Source organism: Mastigoproctus giganteus, chromosome 5, assembly GCF_048544385.1.
Source record: "Mastigoproctus giganteus isolate SK-2022 chromosome 5, ASM4854438v1, whole genome shotgun sequence".
NCBI classification, from domain to species: Eukaryota; Metazoa; Arthropoda; class Arachnida; order Uropygi; family Thelyphonidae; genus Mastigoproctus; species Mastigoproctus giganteus.
In genome coordinates, this window is record NC_143579.1 from 230,590,913 (window position 1) to 230,611,846 (window position 20,934).

The following is a 20,934-nucleotide window of genomic DNA, read 5'->3' on the forward strand; positions in this document are numbered from 1 at the left end:
AATAGACCTCCCATCCTTCCTAAAATGAGGCTTCCAAACCTGTATGCAGGACTCAAAATGCAACTTAACCACTGCTTTATACAAATAGATAATCACCTTGTCTCTGCTGAAAAATATCCCTATATATCATTAACAGAACACCATGGGCTGTGATTTATCTATGTGAACCTTGTAGTTTATCAATGTCATTTAATGAGCTTAAGCCTGGTATGCAAGAGGAAGTGGGAGGCAATGGAATAAGTCATTGTCAGCAATGAGTTTATGAAAGACTTACAAAATTCACAATATTCACTTGGCCACTTCAGAGACAGCACTGAACACACTTCAGACATAGAACTGATCCTTCTAGTTTTTTGGATGCATCCAGAAATCTTTGATAGTTTTTCTTTATAAGTTACAGGAAACCAAGCCCTTGACAGACACCAGACCATCAATTATTCCATATGATAATGATATCCCTGATGTAAACACTGCTGGACTACAGAGCTTGGCAACCAGGCCCCCTCAGAAGTGAACTGCTTGAGGTTTAAAGTTCTGAGGGATTAGTAAAATGGATGAAGATAGAATTTTCACCATTATAAAGAATTTCAGAACTAGGGGCCATAAATTCAAATTACTGGGGTTGAAATTTAGATTAGATTGTAGGAAGTTTTCTTTAAGCCAGTGAGCCATTGATTGCTGGAACAAGTTATCCTCTCAGGTAGTTGAGGCTGATGGTCTGAATAAATTCAAAGGTCAACTGGATAGTTACTTATATGAGGGAGAAGCATATAATTTGTTATATTTGTTATTTGGTTTTTTTTTTAGGAGCATTAGCAACTAAGGCCATATTGCTCCGGGATATGCGGTGGTCATTCCCTGAATGACCTTTCCGCATCCTCCGTATTTGGTGGTGACGGGCTCGAACCCCGGTCTAATCAAGAAGCGTGTGCTACGCACTGCTGCTCCTTCCCACCTGGCTACGGAGGCGCCCATATAATTTGTATTTTCTTATCTACTTGTTTTTATTTTTTTGCCAATACAGCAAAAGCCTGTGGCTTCCTTGCACTATATGGCTAATACTATTACTAAATCACTTTTTACCATAGTTCAAACCTTGATAGTGTGTTGTAGTAGCAATTAAATGTAACCCCTGATCAGCTATGTTAATTCTTGTATAGAACAGGTTAGACGCAACCTCACAGAACATTAAATTTTTGGCAAACACAGCAGAGGACAATAGACAACTGTTGCTGATACTGATAACTGATTCAATTGGGGTATTCACTGTAATAATCCTGTGATGTACACCCATCAGTCAGTCACTTTGAACGAATCATGTGACCCACTCCTTTTCCCACAATTTGCTTCTTTCTCCTGGGACACAAATCATTTAAAGATCACTTCTGAAATTAATTCTCTTCTCATATTTTATTGTCAGCTTCATATTTATAATGAATCTGTGAGATCTGTGATAATATCCCATATTGTCACAGAGCACACAGATTCATTATAAAGGATTCTTGAATTGCACTCGTGTTAATCTCAGGCAGATGGACTTTGGACCTCCTCCAGAAGTTATTCTGGGTTTTCAGACCACAAATTGAAAATCAGCCCTTGACCACACTTGTATAGACATACTATACCTATACAAAGGTAACATATAGTAATACACCATAAGAACCTATGCATTATACCCAAATAGCTGAGGTACTAAAAAACTGCAAAATAACATTTTCCCTGCTAATTAATAAATATATAAAAAAAATGAGAAACATCTATTTACACGATTCTAAAGCTTGGATGTAAAAAATATCCAATGATTAAAACTTAAGATAACAAAAAATCTTTTACATACCTATATGCTAATATAATGAAAAAATAATAATAATAAATAATTAAAAAATATATATATATATGTATATATATATATAAATAAATAAGGTGCATTTTTAGAGTGCTCAGAGGCATCAAAAACATCTGATGATAATACTCATATAAAGAGAACACAAAAAATGAAATCAGATACCAAACTTATCAGTTTCTTGACAAACATTATATAAAATATATAAATGACAGGAACAAACTTACATGTTTGGTATCAAATGGATCTGTGCATGACTGTTACCATAATGAAAAAAATGTGTACCATATGGAGATTAAAAATATACAAATCCTGTGAAGCATAAAGCTAGGACATTCTCTTAAGTATGAATATCATTGATGATCTGATCTATACCTGTGAGGCTGCAAAGAACCAGAACATGCCCAGATGGCAAGATGATCAAGAATAATACTTCCTTCTTTTAGGGCAGTGAGTAGGAATAAATTTCTTACATTTTACTTATTTGTGAAATTTGAAGTAAGATGGGATATAGCCTTATGATTTGGTTAGTTGCATTTTTGCATCCAATTTCTGATGTAATGAAATTAACAATTGGCTTTAGACTTTCAATGACAATATCTATCATCAACTGACCATCTAGGAGGATTATGCAGATATACCTAAGTCACAGCATGGGTTTATTAAGGGAAGATCTTATCTGACCAATTTGATTGGATATTATGATGCAGTGACAAAGGAACTGGATGCAAAAAATAATTTAGATATCAAATACTTGGATTTCAGGAAAGCCTTTGATACTATTGCACATAAAAGACTACTGTACAAATTGGAGCAGTGTGGCATTAAGAGAAGTTACTGCTTTGGATAAAGGGATGGTTGAGTGGGAGTAGACAGAGTGGTTATCAATGGGCACTGCTCTTCGTGAACTAATGTTATTAGTGGGTTCCACAGGGTTTGGTGCTAAGCCCATTGTTGTTTTCTGTATTTATTAATGATACTGATGAGGGTATATCAAGCTTGATGTCTAAGTTTGTAGATAATACAAAGGTTGACAATGTGGTTAATGACAGTAATAAAGGTATGCTGCTGCTAAAAGATCTAGAAAAATTAGGCAGATGGGAATGGCAATTGAAGTTTAACACTGACAAATTCAAAGTACTGCATATGGGTAGCAGCAACCCCAGGGTAATGTACCAATTGTGTGGTACTACACTCTGGGTAGCTGAATAATAGTGCATGGGGTTTTGTGAATGATATACTGGAATTTTGCTATCAGGGATAAGGAGATCATTATCCCATTGTATAAGGCAATGGCCAGGCCACATCTTAATTATGGCATACTGGTCTGGAAGCCTCATTTTAGGAAGGATGTTGAGCTGCTGGAATGAGTAGAGAAGGGCAATGAGATTGGTGAGGAGAACAACAAAGGGATGCCCTTACCAAGAAAGGCTCCAGTTCTTCAAATTGGAGCATCTAAAGACTAAGCACTTGCAAGGCGATCTGATTGTTTAAGTCTTTGAATGTTTGAGCAAGCTCTGTTGAGCAAGAGGAAGAGATTCTTCCTCTTTCTCAGACTATTCACGAGGAGGAAATTAATTCAAACTGAGGAAGAATGGTTGTAGAATAGATGTGCGGAAGTTTGCCTTCAGTCAACAGGTGGTTGATTGCTGGAACAAGCTTCCATCCATTGTTGTTTAAACGGATAGTTTGAACAAATTCAAGGAAGAACTAGAGAAACTATTAGAGGGGGTGGATAGGTGAAATGGGATTTTTTTTTTTTTTTTTAGCTGATGCTGTATAAGCTTGCTTTCTTGCATAATTTGCAACTATTAATAATAATGTTGAAAATATAATCCTATGCTGGTAGTGTTCACATATTTGAACACTGCTAAATCATAATATGAAAACAAAAAACAGTATAAAATAATAAATAAGCTAATAGATAAATGCTAATTATTAAAAATTTTCATATACCTGCACAAAAGTTATGCAGAAAAGAGGAAGAACAAAATATGATATAGCAAACTTATAAGTTTACCGAAACTACAATTTAACTGAAAACTTACTGTTCAAAAGCTGCCATGGTATTTTCTAAATTTTCTGCAGCTCCTAAAAAAAAAAAAAAAAAAAAAAAAAATTTAATCAAATGTTATTTCCAGAAAAAAATATACAGCAATACCTCAACTTAGCATGGCTTCAACAGCACAGGTTTCACTATAACATGGTTTTCAATTAAATTTGAGTTGAAAATTTACTGTACATATTAAAACTCATTCAATAGCCTAGACACGTACTCTGAATATGTGCTGCATTGTCGTAGCCTAGGTACGGGTACATATATGCTGCGGTGCCAACTCTATTGTCTCATATATGCTGCACATATTCCAGTAGTCCCCTCAGGCAGTCAGTGGCAACAATGTTCAGTATTCTTAATTCCATCCTGACAAGACGACTTGATAGCTTTTCAAACTTTTCATTTTACAATTTATTTTTTACTCCTTTCAATACGATCGAAAATATATCTGCATCTTGGTTAGAAATCACTGCTAACAACATGCATTATGTTTGACATCATGTTTTGCCCCATTTGGCAAATGATTTCGTTGGTTTTGAATCACAAGTTCAGACAACTGTTGAAGACATTGTGCAGATCGGAAAAGACTTGGGATTCGAAACTTTGGACACTGCAAATGTACCACTGCATTGACTCGCATGCAAATAAACTCCTTGAAATTGATGAGAAAATTGCATATGAAGAAAAGGAAAACAATTCTGAAGTGGATAACACTGAAGTGGCGCCAAAAAAATTTTCAAAAGAAGAATTGAAGAAAGCTTTTTGGGGCTTGACATGGCCTGCGAGGCAATTATGAATGGAGATCCAAATGTTGGATGCAGCATTGAGATATGGCAAATTTTATAATATGGGTTTTAGTGCTACAAAGACTTGTATGCCGAGAAGAAGAGATGACTTCACCAAGCTTCATTTTTGAAATACCCAAATAAACAAAGCTTTTTTTCTCATCTCTCATGATGTTATGTTTTCATTAATAAAGTTTTTGCAATATTTTTTAATTCAAATCCTTTTAATTGGCTATCAAGCACAAATTGTTTACAGATTTATTATAATTTGTTTATAGACTGTTTCTCTGGTATGCATTCATTTAAAACCTATTATAATTATACCTCAATCAGCACGGTTTCACATAACATGGAACAGTTTTGGTACTAATTTTCATTTTGTTTAAATTACTTAATATATATATATATATAAAGTAATTTAAACAAAATGAAAATTAGTAACTTAAATTGTACTAAAATTACTACAATTAGTAACTGCATATATATATCCCACTCCATTACTTGATAATGACAGCTACATTACATATATATGTGACTGTCTCAATTTGTCACAGTTCCAACAATGGAATATTTTACAGATTTCCAAACACAAAATGTACTTACCTCCTCGATGACTAATATGATGGCATTTGTATCTCAGACGTTTCTTTTTGTGTATCACTTGTGGAAATTTCAAAAATATAAGCGAAGTTATTATATACACTCCAATTACAGTTACAGCTATCATGCTTCCAATAAAAGATGCACTACACCAATATTCCGAACCTAAAAAATAATAAAATAAATCTGTTATAACAGGCATATAATAAAGAAGTTAAAATAATTTAAATTGGTTTTATATATAAAAAATTAAGTATATTAAATATTTTAATATACATAATGCAATAAGTGTTTTCTCTAATACTTGTCCTAGTCTAAGTGTTTCCATTCAGTCCCACATACCAGTTGTTTTGCAAGAATTCTTTCAAAATTATTAGTCTTACAGTGATCAGACAACCAGTACATTCATGCCTGCAAATTGGTAAAAGTAATCTGAAATTTGTTGTTTATCATTACAGTAAATGTGCTTGTCAAAGGGATTACTTGTGAGAGGCACTAGTTATGGGTATACAGGGTGTTTCAATTAAAAGGCATTACAGTCTTCTTAGGAAAACATCACAAAAACAAATAGTTGCATTTGTTTTATTTTCTTCCTGAAATAAAACTTGTGTTCATTTCAGAAGTATACTGATGATGCTTTCAGACTAAACCAACAATGGGGAACAACTTTCCAAATGAGAAAAAAGCAGTTGACAAGGCAACATTTAAATTCAGAAATTGTAAAAACAGTCCAGCCTTAACATCAAATTCAAGAAAGGTGAAGATAAAACAGCTTGATGTAAAAACTGCATGGGATACATATAAATTAACAGGTGACACAGAAGCCTATGATAGATATCAGCTGGTCTGTAACCAAGTCACAAAGGAGGTTAGGCAGGCAAATTATGAGAAATCTTTAGCAAAGGATGCAAAAAAAAAAAACCAGCAAAGAGTTCTTTACTTATCTAAACTCTAAAACTAAGTAAATGAATCAGATTGGTCCAATTGATAGATGGTTCAACTCTTGATAATCCAGCTCAATTAGCTAACAAACTAAATGAGTATTTTGCATCTCCATTCACATACGATGAGTTATTCAAGGAGGAGAAGACCAGATGTTTACCAAGCTCTAACAGGGAGTTAAATGATTTTGTAATAACTGAGAGCAAAGTGGAGGAGAAATTGTTGAAGATAAACATAAGAAAAGTACCTGGGGTGGATTGGATCTATCCAGTCATATTAAAGGAGGCAGCAAAGTAAGTAAGCAAATCCTTAGCATTAATTATGAGAGCTTCCTTGGACTCAGGGAGGGTTACCCATCAACTGGAGATGTGCAAATGTGACCCAAACTCACAAAGGAGGATCAAATGGCGACACAAGTAATTACAGACCTGTTAATTTTAACTTTTTTTCAAGGGACATTAATGGAGTTACTGGCTAAAGAAGCACAGCAGGATCATCTAGACAAGACTTCAGTTATAGCTCGGAAGTCGTCTGACCAATTTGACTGGATATTATGATGTGGTCACAAAGAAACTGGATGCAAAGAATAATTTTGATATCATATATTTGGATCTTATAAAGGCTTTTGATACTGTTGCACATGGAAGACTGCTGCACAATTTTTTTTTTATGTAAACCCCAAACACGAGAGGTATTAGAATCTATAGTATTAGTACCGTGCTTGGGTTGGAGGTTGAGAAGACGAAAGAAGATATTTGTTGACCTTGGACTTGAACTTCTGTAGACTGTAATTTTCAGGAAATACGTATGAAGGTTGTTCCAGAAAACAGCAGTTGAATGAAAACGAGGAAGATGAAAAGTTGGTTCTGTGAGTTTGAAGTTGGATAGTAAATGGATGTTGGCTGGCGGCGGCACGTGTTAGGAACTGTTTTGAAAGAGAGAGGGGGAATTATCGAAGCCAATTCAGAAGAACAGTGCCCATGAAAGTATCTGTAGAAGAGGCATGCAGCAGAAACAGTATGTCTATGAAAAACAGCGAGTGGAGAGACTCTGTTAGAGTTGAATCATTAATTAACCTAACTGCCCTCCTCTGAATGGAATCAAGAAGCCTAAGAGGAGGTTTTGGGGGCACCACCCCAGATGTGGGAACAATATTCCACGGCAGGGCGGATTTGCGATTTATACAGAGTGAACAGCTGTTTGTAAGAAAAGTAATGCCGAGAGCGAAAGAGAAAACCAAGTTTTTTAGACGCAGAGGAAGCAATATTTGTAATGTGCTTGTGCCAAGAGAGATTAGAAGTCAGGGTAATCTCCAAAAGAGATGTATCATTTTGCCTAGAAATCGGAATGTCACTAAAGATAAGCACAGGAGCAGAAGAATCCTTTTTGCGAGATATAAGAAAAGACTGAGTTTTAGAAGGGTTGAAATCAACTAAGTTGTCTTTGCCCCACTGGAGAATTACCTGAAGATCGGCATTTAAGGAATTGGTAGCAGATTTTCGAGAAGTTGAAGCTGATTGAACAGGGCAAGGTTTCTCAAAATGGAAAGTGGAATGCAATGTGCTATCATCAGCAAAACTATGGATAGGATTTCCAGTCAATGGAAGAAAGTCATTAATATACAAGACAAAAAGAGTGGGGGAAAGAACTGAACCTTGGGGGTTAGTTAGTTATTTGGTTTTTAGGAGCATTAGCAACTAAGGCCATATTGCTCCGGGGATATGCGATGGTCATTCCCTGACCTTTCCGCATCCTCCGTATTTGGTGGTGACGGGCTCGAACCCCGGTCTAATCAAGAAGCGTGTGCTACGCACTGCTGCTCCTTCCCACCTGGCTACGGAGGCGCCAAACCTTTGGGGACACCGGCATTAGTGGAGAATTTAGAAGACAGAGAGCCATCTACCATCACCCTCAGTGAGTGATCAGAGAGAAAACTGGATAACCAATTACTAAAAACAGTTGGCAAAATATAAGATGGAAGCTTGTTTAGAAGACCTTTATGCCAAACATGATCAAAAACCTTTGAGATGTCAAGAGCAACTACTTGTGTTTCACCGAACATTTCCATTGAATTAGTCCATAAATGGGTAACATAAGCCAGAACATCACCAGTGGATCGACACTGACGGAATTCATACTGACGATCATTGATCAGATGGAAGGTTTCTAGGTAGTTTAAGAGTTGGTGGTTAATTGATTTCTCCATTACTTTAGAAAGAATAGAAGAAATTGCAATGGGACGATAATTGGATGGGAGTGATTTGTCACCCTTTTTAGGAACTGGCTGGATATGAGCAAATTTCCAAGCAGAAGGAAAAACACCTTTGGAATAAGAAAGTGAAAAAAGGTGGCAAAGAATAGGAGTAAGTTCAGGAGTAAGTTCACAGGTTTTGAGAACAAGTGGAGAAATACCATCAGGACCTGGAGCTTTCTTAGCATCAAGATTCGTCAAAATCCTTCTGACATCTTTTTGACAGAAGACCACAGGAAGCATTGAATGGAGCGTTTTGGGAATGATGGGAGGTGTTTAAACAAGATCATTAATACATGAGTTGAAGAAAAATGGGATGCTAGCAGGTCAGCTTTATCTTTGGCTGAAGTGACAACAGAACCAAATGGTTTGGACAGAGATGGGCAAAAGTCGCCACCAATAGCTTTGGCAAGGGAGCAGAATGCTCGGCTACCATTAGGGCAAGAAGCAAGTTTTCTACTCTTAGCCTGTTCAAACTCTAGTTTGGACTGATTAATAACTGCTTTACAATTGTTGCGAGCTTTGGTGTAGGCAGAAAATGAAACTAAAGAATTAGAAACAAGCCAATTATGATATGCAACATTCTCTTGAACAGCCTTAGCACATTTATTGGAAAACCAAGGTTTAGATAAAGGACGAGATTTTAAAGTGGAGTGTGGCATAAAGGATTCCATTCCTGCAAGAATAATTTCACTGACACAATCTGAGCAAACGTTGACATCAGAAGTTTTGAAACAGTATCCGACCAAGGAAAAGAAGAAAAGAAATCTCGCAGGTCATCCAATTTTGAATTCTTGTAATGCCAAACAACAAGACGTTGGGAATAGCCATGAGATAAAGGCTCCATTGGAGAAGAGATTCATCAAGTTGTGATCTGAAGTGCCTAAAGGATCTCTCACTTCAACCGTGTACTTAGAAGGGTTGTTTGTGAGAAAAAGGTCAAGCGTGTTGGCTGTAAGATTAGGATTGTCCAGTATTATTGTAGGTAAATGAACATCTGTGCAAGATCATTAGTAATTGGAAAAGCCTCAGCATCTCAACCAGCTGGGTCGGTGTGACTAGAAAACGGAAGCCAGCTGGAGTTGTGAACATTAAAATCACCAAGGAAAATTACCTCACTGTTAGGAAAGTTGGACTGGAGAAATTCAAGTTGCAAAGAGAAGTCAAAGAGCTCCAAGTGATTAGTGGAATTTTATACAATGAGGTAGAGAGATTTTAAGCCAGAGAAGATCAAAGAGAGGAGATTCCAAATTGCCAAGTCTCTGACAGGGAATATCAGAACAGCCATATGCACAAGTACCACCTTTGAGGCGAAAGGAATCATACAGTGAATAATTTGGGCATCTAAGATGAGTAATAGTTGAATCAACCGATAACTAAGATTCTCTCAGAAAAAGTACATGGGGTTTGGCAGACTACAAGTGGAAATGGACATTGTTAAGATTAAAATTGAGACCACATATATTTGTGAAATGAATTAGAAGTGCTTGGAAGGTTTAGATCTTTCTGCAGATAAGCTTGCCTAATAGTTTGAGAATTCATGGTGCATTCAACAGTAAGAAAAAGTGGGTGGGACATGCTGTATGAAGTAATGAAATTTTTGTATATGGCGTACACATGGTAAGAATATACTCATATCCTTGACATAACGTAGCCTCGACAATGCTCCCTGCATACACACTACTCGGACTCCCTCCAGCCACTATCTGGCAGAGTAGAGGTAGCAAGATTATACACTAGCTGATCCGGAAGCCTCCTAGAGAGTTACCAATAGGTTCGGTCCGGTGTACTAACTAGCGGCCGACCTGCGAACACCATTTTAGAGCTGTACCCTCGAAATGTAAGGAATATTGGATCTCGCCACGATGTTCATCAACCTCAAAAGTCATCAATCATACTGCATGATGGAAGAGATAGGGAAGGGTTGACCGGAACTTAGCTCTAGAGGCTAAACATGGGTTCCACCACTTCTAGCCTCCAATAAGCAAAATGGTGGTATTGTACCGGTTGATGAGAGTCATCTACCACCTAGTACTGCCTGGTAACATAAAGGGATGGCATTCCTCCATGTGGTGTGGCTGCCATACCTCGACTCCTGCTTACGTTGGTTCACACCTGGGTGGTCACCCACCAGGTACTTGTGCATGGAGGTTATACCCAGGATTACTAACAGTCCCACCATCGTGAAGGTGCAAGCAGAGTATTTGGCTGTCACAGACTGTCTGGACTTTGCCGAAATTGGGTCCACTTGACTTGAGTGTCACCCGAATATCAGTTCTATCAGCGTTTTAGACTCCCAGGTAGCAAATGCAGCTTGTCTGGCATATCTGAGAGAATGTCTGTGACAACCTAGTAATGTGGAATTGGAGGCAAATTGCTGCTATGGATAAAGGGATGGTTGAGTAAGAGAAGGCAGAGAGTGGGAATCAATAGACGCTGCTCTTTGTAGACTAATGTTATTAGTGGAGTCCCCCAGGGTTCAGTGTTGGGTCCATTGTTGTTTTCTATATTTATTAATGATACTGATGATGATATATCAGGCTTAATGTCTAAGTTTGCAGATGATACAAAGGTAAGCAGGATTGTTAATGACAATAATGACAGTATGCTGTTGCAACAGGATTTAGAAAAATTGAGCAGATGGGCTGAGAGGTGGCAACTGAAGTTTAACATTGGCAAATATAAAGTACTGCACTTGGGAAGCAGTAACCCTAGAATAATCACAAATATAAAGTACTGCACTTGGGAAGCAGTAACCCCAGAGAACCATATCAACTCTGTGGTACTACTACTGTCATTGTAGTACCACAGAGTTGATATTGTAGTACCACTGTCATTGTAGTACCATATCAACTCTGTGGTACTACAATGACAGTGGTAGAGAATGAAAAAGGACCTGGGGGTAATTGTGCAGGCAGATATGAAGTTTTCTGAGCAGTGCAGATGGTCTGCAAGAGTAGCTCATGGTGTCTTGTCAATGATATACAGAAATTTTTCTAGCAGGGATAAGGAGGCGATTATCCCCTTGTATAAGGCAATGGTCAGATCACACCTTGAGTACTGTATACAGGTCTGGACGGTTTCAAGAAGGATGTAGAGCTGCTGGAATGAGTACAGAGAAGGGCAACAAGATTAGTGAATGGAACAAAGGGTTGCTCTTACAATGAAAGTTTTGCAAATTGCAGTGTCTGTAGACTAGGCACCTATGAGGTGATCTGACTGAGGTGTGTAAGGCCTTGAATGGTTTGAGCAGGCTCAATGGTGATGGGATTCTTTCTCTTGCTCAGAATAATCACCTGAAAGGGCATAAATTCAAATTGAGGAAAGAATCATAGCACAGATGTGTGGAAGTTTGCCTTTAGCCAGCAGGTAGTTGTTTTCTGGAACAAACTTCCATCTGTCATTGTAGAAGTTGATAGCTTAAATAGATTCAAGAACTAGACAAACATTTGGAGCAAGTGGATGGGTTTAATGAGATTTTTTTTTTTTTTGTTTTTTGGCTGATGCTATATAAGTTTGCTTTCTTGCATCACATGACTTTTCTAATGCTAATGCTTAGTGCCTCAGTAATTTTTTTATGTGACCTCTGGACCAAAAGAAATACTTAACAGTTCTGTTTATTAAGTAGTCAGGTCCATACAACTTAAGTAATGTTGAAACTGTGAACTACCTCGAGCTAGTAGTTTGTGCGGTGTCCGACAGATGTCGAGTATCATTGTGTTTCCCTTGAAAATTTAAAATATCCCGTGGCACACAGTTTGGAAACCGCTGGACTACACTTCAGTTACTGATAAAAAATGTAGTAATTTCCTCCTCCCCTATACCATCCATTAACAACATGGACATTAACTAACACAATAATCAAACCTGACTGACCAATGACACTATAAAATTACAGAACTGTAGATGGCTTGCTTACCTAACAGAACACAAAACTTTTCTATTATAAAATGTATAAACAATTTTCCACTATAGCAAAGCAGACCTATATTTTATGGCAACCTGTGATTGTACATACTCATACAATCACAGTATGCTGAAAATTAATTATAACCATGTCACTGGGCATTACAATAATTATCATACAATCAAACAATACACTCAGAAAACAAGTAAATTCTATTTATTTAATGAATCCTCCTCATAACTGTTTTATAGCTATTCAGAAAGGCCCCAAAGTCAAGCAATCTATCACTTGAACTATTAAGCTCAAGTAGTGTAGCCAAGTGCTCAGAGCATGAACAGATTTATGTAGGTTGGCTGTTTGAATCCACGATACCACAAAATATGGTAATGTTCTTGTAGTCTGTTGTAAACTGTTCTGACACCATTCGGTTATTTTGGAACATACACAGAAAATTTATGTTATTAAATGTTATGATAGGTCAGGGAAATGGTAAACAAGGACTTTCACCTTTCACTATACTGTACAAGGCAGTAGTTCAACTACTGTGTCTAGAAGAGCTAATAGAATCAAAAAATCTGTATTAAGGTAATAGGCAATTTCTTAAATAAATTTTTATGCTAGTGATTCAACAAATGACAGGCATTCTGAAGACTCATATACATGACCATCACTCAATTTATAAATAATTTATTAAAATTAACACTTTTAGATGGATCATGGGAAATTCTCATGTTATTGCTGTGAATGTTAACACAAGATCATGAAGAACCACCATTTTCAGTTGTATTTATGTTTATATATGTTGCTGTAATTATTATCACTAAACTCATTTGTTAGTTGTTTATATACTATTTTCCTTCTATATGTTTGGCAACAAACAGATTGTAATTGGCCTAAGTAAATGCAATAGCTTTGTAATCACAACAGAATAAAAACATTCAAGCATCTACAAATCACCCTGAGTAGCATTACTTATGGCATCCCTAAGAAAGGGTAATCTGCCATTTCTTTAAAATAAAATGATTGTCAGTTTTAACACTGTCTTCAACCAGATAACAAATGATTTTGTTTGCAATTAAGTTCATCTGCTCAAATAACATATTATCCTATCAGGGATACTTTTGCTGATATGGAGCTAATTACCATTTTGTTGTTTTTTTGGGGCTATAACTGCTTAAACATCCATTAAAATTCAAAGAATGGTCAATGCTATACACGAAAGACACACAGCATTCCATCCCAAAACAAGAATTTGCATATAAGATTATCATGGGAAGACAAATATGGGAAAAAATAAAAGGCACTTTTTTTTTCCCATTAAGGGAATAAAAAATGATGCAATTCATCTGCAATCCAAGAAAATCTATATGACAGGTAATAAGAGAAAGTGGAAAATCTTGCACTGTGTTGAAAAAAGTGCATTAACAAATGTGGACATCTCATCACACCCAAGAACTGTTTGCAGAAGGATAACAGAAACATGAACTTAATGAATACACGTTATCATGGACAGAAAATTACCTCATCCATTCTACAACATTTTCTGGTTAATAAAGGTTCCAACACTGAAAGTCTTCCTCAAATTAGCATAGGCACATGATGCAAGAAAGCAAGCTTATATAGCATCAGCCAAAAAAAAAAAAAAAAAAAAAAAGACACCCTTATTTTACCCATCCACTTGCTCCAAATGTTTGTCAAGTTCTGCCTTGAATCTATTTAAGCTATCAACTTCTACAACAAAAGATGGAAGTTTGTTCCAGCAATCAACCACCCGTTGGCTAAAAGCATACTTCCGCACATCTATCTTACAACCGTCTTTCATCAATTTGAATCTATACCCTCTCAGGTGATTATTCTCAGCAAGAGGAAGAATCCCATCAGCATTGAGCATGCTCAAACCATTCAAGGCTTTATACACCTCAAGCAGATCACCTCGGAGGTGCCTAGTCTCCAGACACTGTAATTTGCAAAACTTAAGCCTTTCTTTGTAAGAGCAACCCTTTGTTCCATTCACTAATCTTGTTGCCCTTCTCTGTACTCGTTCCAGCAGCTCTACATCCTTCTTAAAATGAGGTCTCCAGACCTGTATACAGTACTCAAGGTGTGGCCTGACCATTGCCTTATACAAAGGGATAATCACCTCCTTATCCCTGATATGAAAAATTCCTGTATATTATTGACAAAACACCATGAGCTACTCTTGCAGACCATCTGCACTGCTCAGAAACTTCATATTTGCTGGCCCAATTACCCCAGGTCCTTTTCATTCTCTACCACTGTCAGTGTGGTACAACAGAGGTCATACGTTACTCTGGGATAACTGCTTCCCATATGAAGTACTTTACATTTGTCAATGTTAAACTTCATTTGCCACCTCTCAGCTCATCTGCTCAACTTTTCTAGATCCTGTTACAGCAGTGTACTATCATTAGTGTCATTAACAACCCTGCCAACCTTCATATCTTCTGCAAACTTGGACATTAAGCCTGATATACCATCATCAATATCATTTATAAATACAGAAAACAACAATGGACCCAACACTGAACCCTGAGGGACTCCACTAATAACCTTAGTCCACGAAGAGCAGTGTCCATTGATTACCACACTCTGTCTTCTCCCACTCAACCATTCCTTTATCCATAGCAGCAATTTGCCTCCGATGCCACACTGCTCCAATTTGTGCAGCAGTCTTCCATGTGCAACAGTATCAAAGGCTTTTCTAAGGTCCAAATATATGATATCAAAGTTATTCTTTGCATCCAGTTCTTTTGTTACTACATCATAGTATCATACTCTGATGAGTATAATAAGAAACTGTACAGGGAAATAGACTGGGCCAGTAAATCAGAGAGTCTTATAATGGGGGATTTTAATTTCCCAGATATTGACTGGAATTTGTGGGTTGGTCACTCACACACTAGCAAGGCGTTTCTGGATTTATTGGATGATTGTTTTCTACATCAGAATGTTCGGGAGGCAACTAGAGGGAGTAATACTCTTGATTTGATTATCAGTAGTGATTCTTCATGCATTAAGAATCTGCAGATGAAGGAACCACTAGGAGGCAGTGATCACAGTGTGCTGAAGTGGGATTTACTCAAAGAGGTAACTACCATCAGAGGTAAAGGGAAGGGTAATTGCTTTCGTTTGTTTGTTATTTTGGTTTTTAGGAGCATTAGCAGCTAAGGCCATATTGCTCTGGGAAATGCGGTGCTCTTTCCCTGACCTTTCCGCATCCTCCGTATTTGGTGGTGACGGGCACGAACCCCGGTCTAATCAAGAAGCGTGTGCTACGCACTGCTGCTCCTTCCCACCTGGCTATGGAGGTGCCTTATTGCTTTCGTAAAGGCGACTACGATGGTCTGAGACAGTATTTAAATTCTATACAGTGGGACCAACTGATGATGTTACCAACAGCAAATTCAAAATGGGAAGCATTCAAAGAACTTATCTTGGAAAATACTAGGCTTTACATACCAACTAAGAAATATTGTTCAAGGTTTAGGCCTAAATGGATGTCAGATGAACTATTGAGACAGATGGCAGAGAAGAAAAATGCTTGGGATACATATAAATTAACAAGTGACACAGAAGCCTATGATAAATATAAGTTTATCTGTAACCAAGTTACAAAGGAGGTTAGGCAGGCGAAGGCAGATTATGAGAAATCTTTGGCAAGGGATGCAAAGAAAAACAGCAAAGAGTTCTTTAATTATGTAAACTCTAGAAGGAAGGGGATGAATCAGATTGGTCCACTTGATATCGATGGTTCAACTGTTGATGATCCTGCTCAGGTAGCTAACAAACTAAATGAATATTTTGCATCGACATTCACACATGAGAAGTTATTCAGCAAGGGGAATGCCAGAGGTGTATTCAACTCTGGAAGTAAACTAGATAATCTTGTAATAACTGAGAGTAAAGTGGAGGTGAAATTGTTGAAGATAAACACAAGAAAGGCACCTGGGGTGGATGAGATCTATCCAGTTATATTAAAGGAGGCAGCAAAGGAAGTAAGCAAACCCTTAGCCATAATTAGAAGAGCTTCCTTGGACTCAGGGGAGGTACCCATAGACTGGAGATGTGCAAATGTGACCCCAATTCACAAAGGAGGATCAAAGGCTGACACATGTAATTATAGACCGGTGAGTTTAACTCTGTGCCAAGAAAATTAATGGAGACACTGGTTAAAGAAGCCCTGCAAGATCATCTAGACAAGACTTCAGTTGTAGCTGGGACACAGCATGGTTTTGTTAAGGGGAAGTCTTGCCTGACCGATTTGATTGGATACTATGATGCAGTGACAAAAGAACTGGATGCAGGGAATAACTTTGATATTATATACTTGGATCTTAGTAAGGCTTTTGATACTGTTGCACATGGAAGACTGCTGCACAAATTGGAGCAATGTGGTATAGGAGGCAAATTGCTGCTATGGATAAAGGGGTGGTTGAGGGGGAGAAGACAGAGAGTGGTAATCAATGGACACTGCTTATCGTGGACTAATGTTATCAGTAGAGTCCCTCAGGGTTCAGTGTTGGGTCGATTATTGTTTTCTGTATTTATAAATAATATTGATGATGGTATATCAAGCTTAATGTACAAGTTTGCAGACGATACAAAAGTTGGCAGGGTTGTTAAGGACACTACTGACGCTATGCTGCTGCAATAGGATCTGGAAAGGTTGAGCAGATGGGCTAAGAGGTGGCAAATGAAGTTTAACATTGACAAATGTAAAGTACTACATATGGGAAACAGCTACCCCAGAGCAAACTATCAACTCTGTGGTACTACACTGACAGTGATAGAGAATGAAAAGGACCTGGGGGTAATTGTGCAGGCAGATATGAAGTTCTCTGAGCAGTGCAGATGGGCTGCAAGAGTAGCTCATGGTTTCTTATCAATGATATACAGAAATTTTTCTAGCAGGGATAAGGAGATGATTATTCCCTTGTATAAGGCAATGGTCAGGCCACACCTTGAGTACTGTATACAGGTCTGGAGACCTCATTTCAAGAAGGATGTAGAGCTGCTGGAACCAGTACAGAGAAGGGCAACAAGGTTAGTGAATGGAACAAAGGGTTGCTCTTACAAAGAAAAGCTTAAGTTTTGCAAATTACAGTGTCTGGAGATTAGGCACTGGCGAGGTGATCTGATAGAGGTGTATAAAGCCTTGAATGGTTTGAGCATGCTCAGTGCTGATGGGATTCTGCCTCTTGCTCAGAATAATCACCTGAGAGGGCATAAATTCAAATTGAGGAAAGACAGATGTAGGATAGATGTGCGGAAATTTGCCTTTAGTCAGCAGGTAGTTGGTTGGTGGAACAGACTTCCATCCCTTGTTGTAGAAGTTGATAGCCTAAATAAATTTAAGGCTCAGCTGGGCAGGTATTTCGAATGAACGGAGGGGTGAAGTGGAAGTTTTTTTTTTTTTTTTTTTTTTTTTTTTCTGGCTGATGCTGCATAAGCTTGCTTTCTTACGTGATATGCCTCTACTAATGCTAATGTATCCAATCAAATTAGTCAGACAAGACTTCCCCTTAAAAAAACCCATTCTGTGTCCGAGCTATAACTGAAGTCTTGTCTAGATGATCCTGCAATGCTTCTTTAACCAGTGCTCCCATTAATTTCCCTGGAACAGAAGTTAAACTAACAGGTCTGTAATTATCTACGTCTCCCTTTGATCCTCCTTTGTGGATTGGGGTCACATTTGCACATCTCCAGTCCATGGGTACCTCCCCCGAGTCCAGGGAAGCTCTCATAATTATGGCTAAGGGTTTGCTTACTTCCTTTGCCACCTCCTTTAATATAACTGGATAGATTCATCCACCCCAGGTGCCTTTCTTGTGTTTATCTTCAACAGTTTCTCTTCACTCTCAGTTATTACAAGATTATCTAGCTTACTGCCAGAGTTGAATACACCTCTGGCATTCCCCTCCCTGAATAACTTCTCATGTGTGAATGTCGATGCAAAATATTCATTCAGTTTGTTAGCTACCTGAGCAGGATCATCAACAGTTGAACCATCGATATCAAGTGGACCAATCTGATTCATCCCCTTCCTCCTAGAGTTTAGATAGGTAAAAACTCTTTGTTGTTTTTCTTTGCATCCTTTGCCAAGGATTTGTCATAATCTGCCTTTGCCTGCCTAATCTCCTTTGTGACTTGGTTACAGACCAGCTTATATCTATCCTAGACTTCCATGTCACCCATTAATTTATATGTATCCCATGCATTTTTCTTCTCTGCCACGTCTAATTAGTTCATCTGACATTCATTTAGGCCTAAATCTTGAACAATATTTCTTTGTTGGCATGAAATGCCTAGTAGCTTCCAAGATTAATTCTTTGAATGCTTCCCATTTTGAATTTGCTGTTGGTAACATCATCATCAGTTGGTTCCACTGTATAGAATTTAAATACTGCTTCAGACTACTGTAGTCACCTTTACGAAAGCAAAAACCCTTCCATTTACCCTTGATGGTAGTTACCTCTTTGAATTAATCCCACTTCAGCACACTGATCACAGCCACCTGGTGGTTCCTTTATCTGTAGATTCTTGATGCATGAAGAATCACTACTGATAATCAGATCAAGAGTATTACTCCCTCTAGTTGTCTCCTGAACATGCTGCTATAGAAAACAATCATCTAATAAATCCACAAAGGCCTTGCTAGTGTGTGAGTGACCAACCCACAAATTCCAATCAATATCCGGGAAATTAAAATTCTCCATTATAAGACACTAATTTACTTGCTCACTCTTTCTCTGCACAATTGCTCATTATACTCATCAGATTCATTAGGCCTCTAACACACACCTACTCTAATTTTTCCTTTCCCAGTGCTTCTGTCACACCAAGCAGACTCAACATTGCATTGTCCACCAACATCAATTGGATGCACTTCCTTAGATTTTATGTGTTTCTTAAATAAATAAATTTCCTGTTTATACTCCGGCATGACAACCAAATCAGTAGAGTGTACAATAAATCGTCAATACAAATATATTTATCATATTTAGTAGTCATGGGCTTGAACGCCAGTCCACTCCTGTCCTGTCTATCCTTTCTGTACACGTTGTACTCCCCAAATTCCAGTTCTGCACTTCTTATGTCTGTATGACACCATGTCTCTGATATCCCAACAATATCTGCCTTTGATGTCTTGACTAGCACTTCAAGCTAGCACTTCAAGCTCATCAAATTTATTAACTATACTCCTAGCATTGGTGTACATGCAAGTATACATGCATCTATTTCTACTCTTAGTTACCCTAACACAGCCCATGTATTTACTTGTTCCACCATGACTCCCAGCAGTCCTGGACATTCCCATTGCCTTGCTTTCCAGGCTGCTGCTCAATTGCATTTCAATAGAAGTAGTGCAAGAATCACTTTTATCTCTGCCAGCAGCTACTGTTAATCTATTAGTAAATTGCACAATTCCCCTTATAAAGCAGATGGCAGTCCATGAATTAGAGTGGAGGAATCAACGTCAAAAGTCATTTGTCTTGAATGACACGTGACTACAATACTATTGACCTATATCTGTTATGGGGCACTATGCATGGTAAACAGTAGCTGCAGATTCTTGAAATAATTTTGAGGTCACCCTCAAATAATTTTGAGGGTAGTAGCTGCACCCTTCCAAACCTTCTCCAAACTGATATTCATATAAAATAAAACACTTCTGGTGGGTTTGGATGGATTAAATGAATGGTCTACTAGGATGCCAAATATAACACCTTCTGGCTTCATCATTTTGGACATAGCAAAAGAAGGGTTTACACACTTACTCAAAGCCTATTGATGAAATTAATTAACATATACCAACCATTTTGGGCTATGTTCCAACTAACGTTATATAAGAATGTGTGGATTTTTACATAATGAGTATTAATTTAGCCGCAGAGATAACTGGAAGATTCAGAAGCATGTTCAAAGCTAAACCTTCGCAGGTATAAAAGCAATAAATATTCTTGTTTATACTCCCGAACAACCACCAGGTCAGTAGAGTTTACAGTAAATCATCAATACAAATGTTAATTGTATTTAGCAGTCACAGGCTTGAAAACCCAGTCTACTTAAAGAGTGCATGCTACTAAACTCATGCCCCTGACCACTAAGCTACGTCTATACTATGAACCAACATGCACTACCCTATAAAGTCTGGACTCATCTGTTTCTCAGTAACATCACTGCCACTCACTTCAATAACGTCAGTCCTCCCCCTTGGCTTCTATGACACTTTCCACCCTGCTGCATAAGCTTTACATAAAAGAACAATAGAGTGTCAGCACAGTGAGATCCCCAGCTGAATGAAGACCAGTTGAGCTACCAGTGTGGGATGTGCTGGTCTGGCCCTTGCCTAGAATTCAAATTCATCCTATAGATGTTCCATAGAGTTGAAATCAGGACTGTGCACTAGCCATTCCAACTTCTGTATGTTCATGTCTACAAACCATCTTAAACAAGCAGTATGGCATGTTTGAGATGCACTAGCCATTCCAACTTCTGTACTTTCATGTCTAAAAACCATCTCAAACA

The 20,934-nt window shown here is 37.8% G+C and overlaps 1 protein-coding gene across 1 annotated transcript in view; it reads right to left on the bottom strand.

Moving 5' to 3' along the window:
* LOC150086258 (lysophospholipase D GDPD1-like) overlaps window positions 1-20,934 on the bottom strand; it is a 79,760-nt gene that overhangs the window by 43,792 nt on the left and 15,034 nt on the right. The window contains exons 2-3 of the mRNA XM_090373789.1: window positions 5,288-5,449; window positions 3,892-3,934 (exon numbers count right to left, since the gene is read on the bottom strand). Of these exons, the coding sequence (XP_090229915.1) occupies window positions 3,892-3,934; window positions 5,288-5,411 (167 nt within the window). The 5' untranslated portion in view covers window positions 5,412-5,449. The remainder of the gene's footprint in view (window positions 1-3,891; window positions 3,935-5,287; window positions 5,450-20,934) is intronic.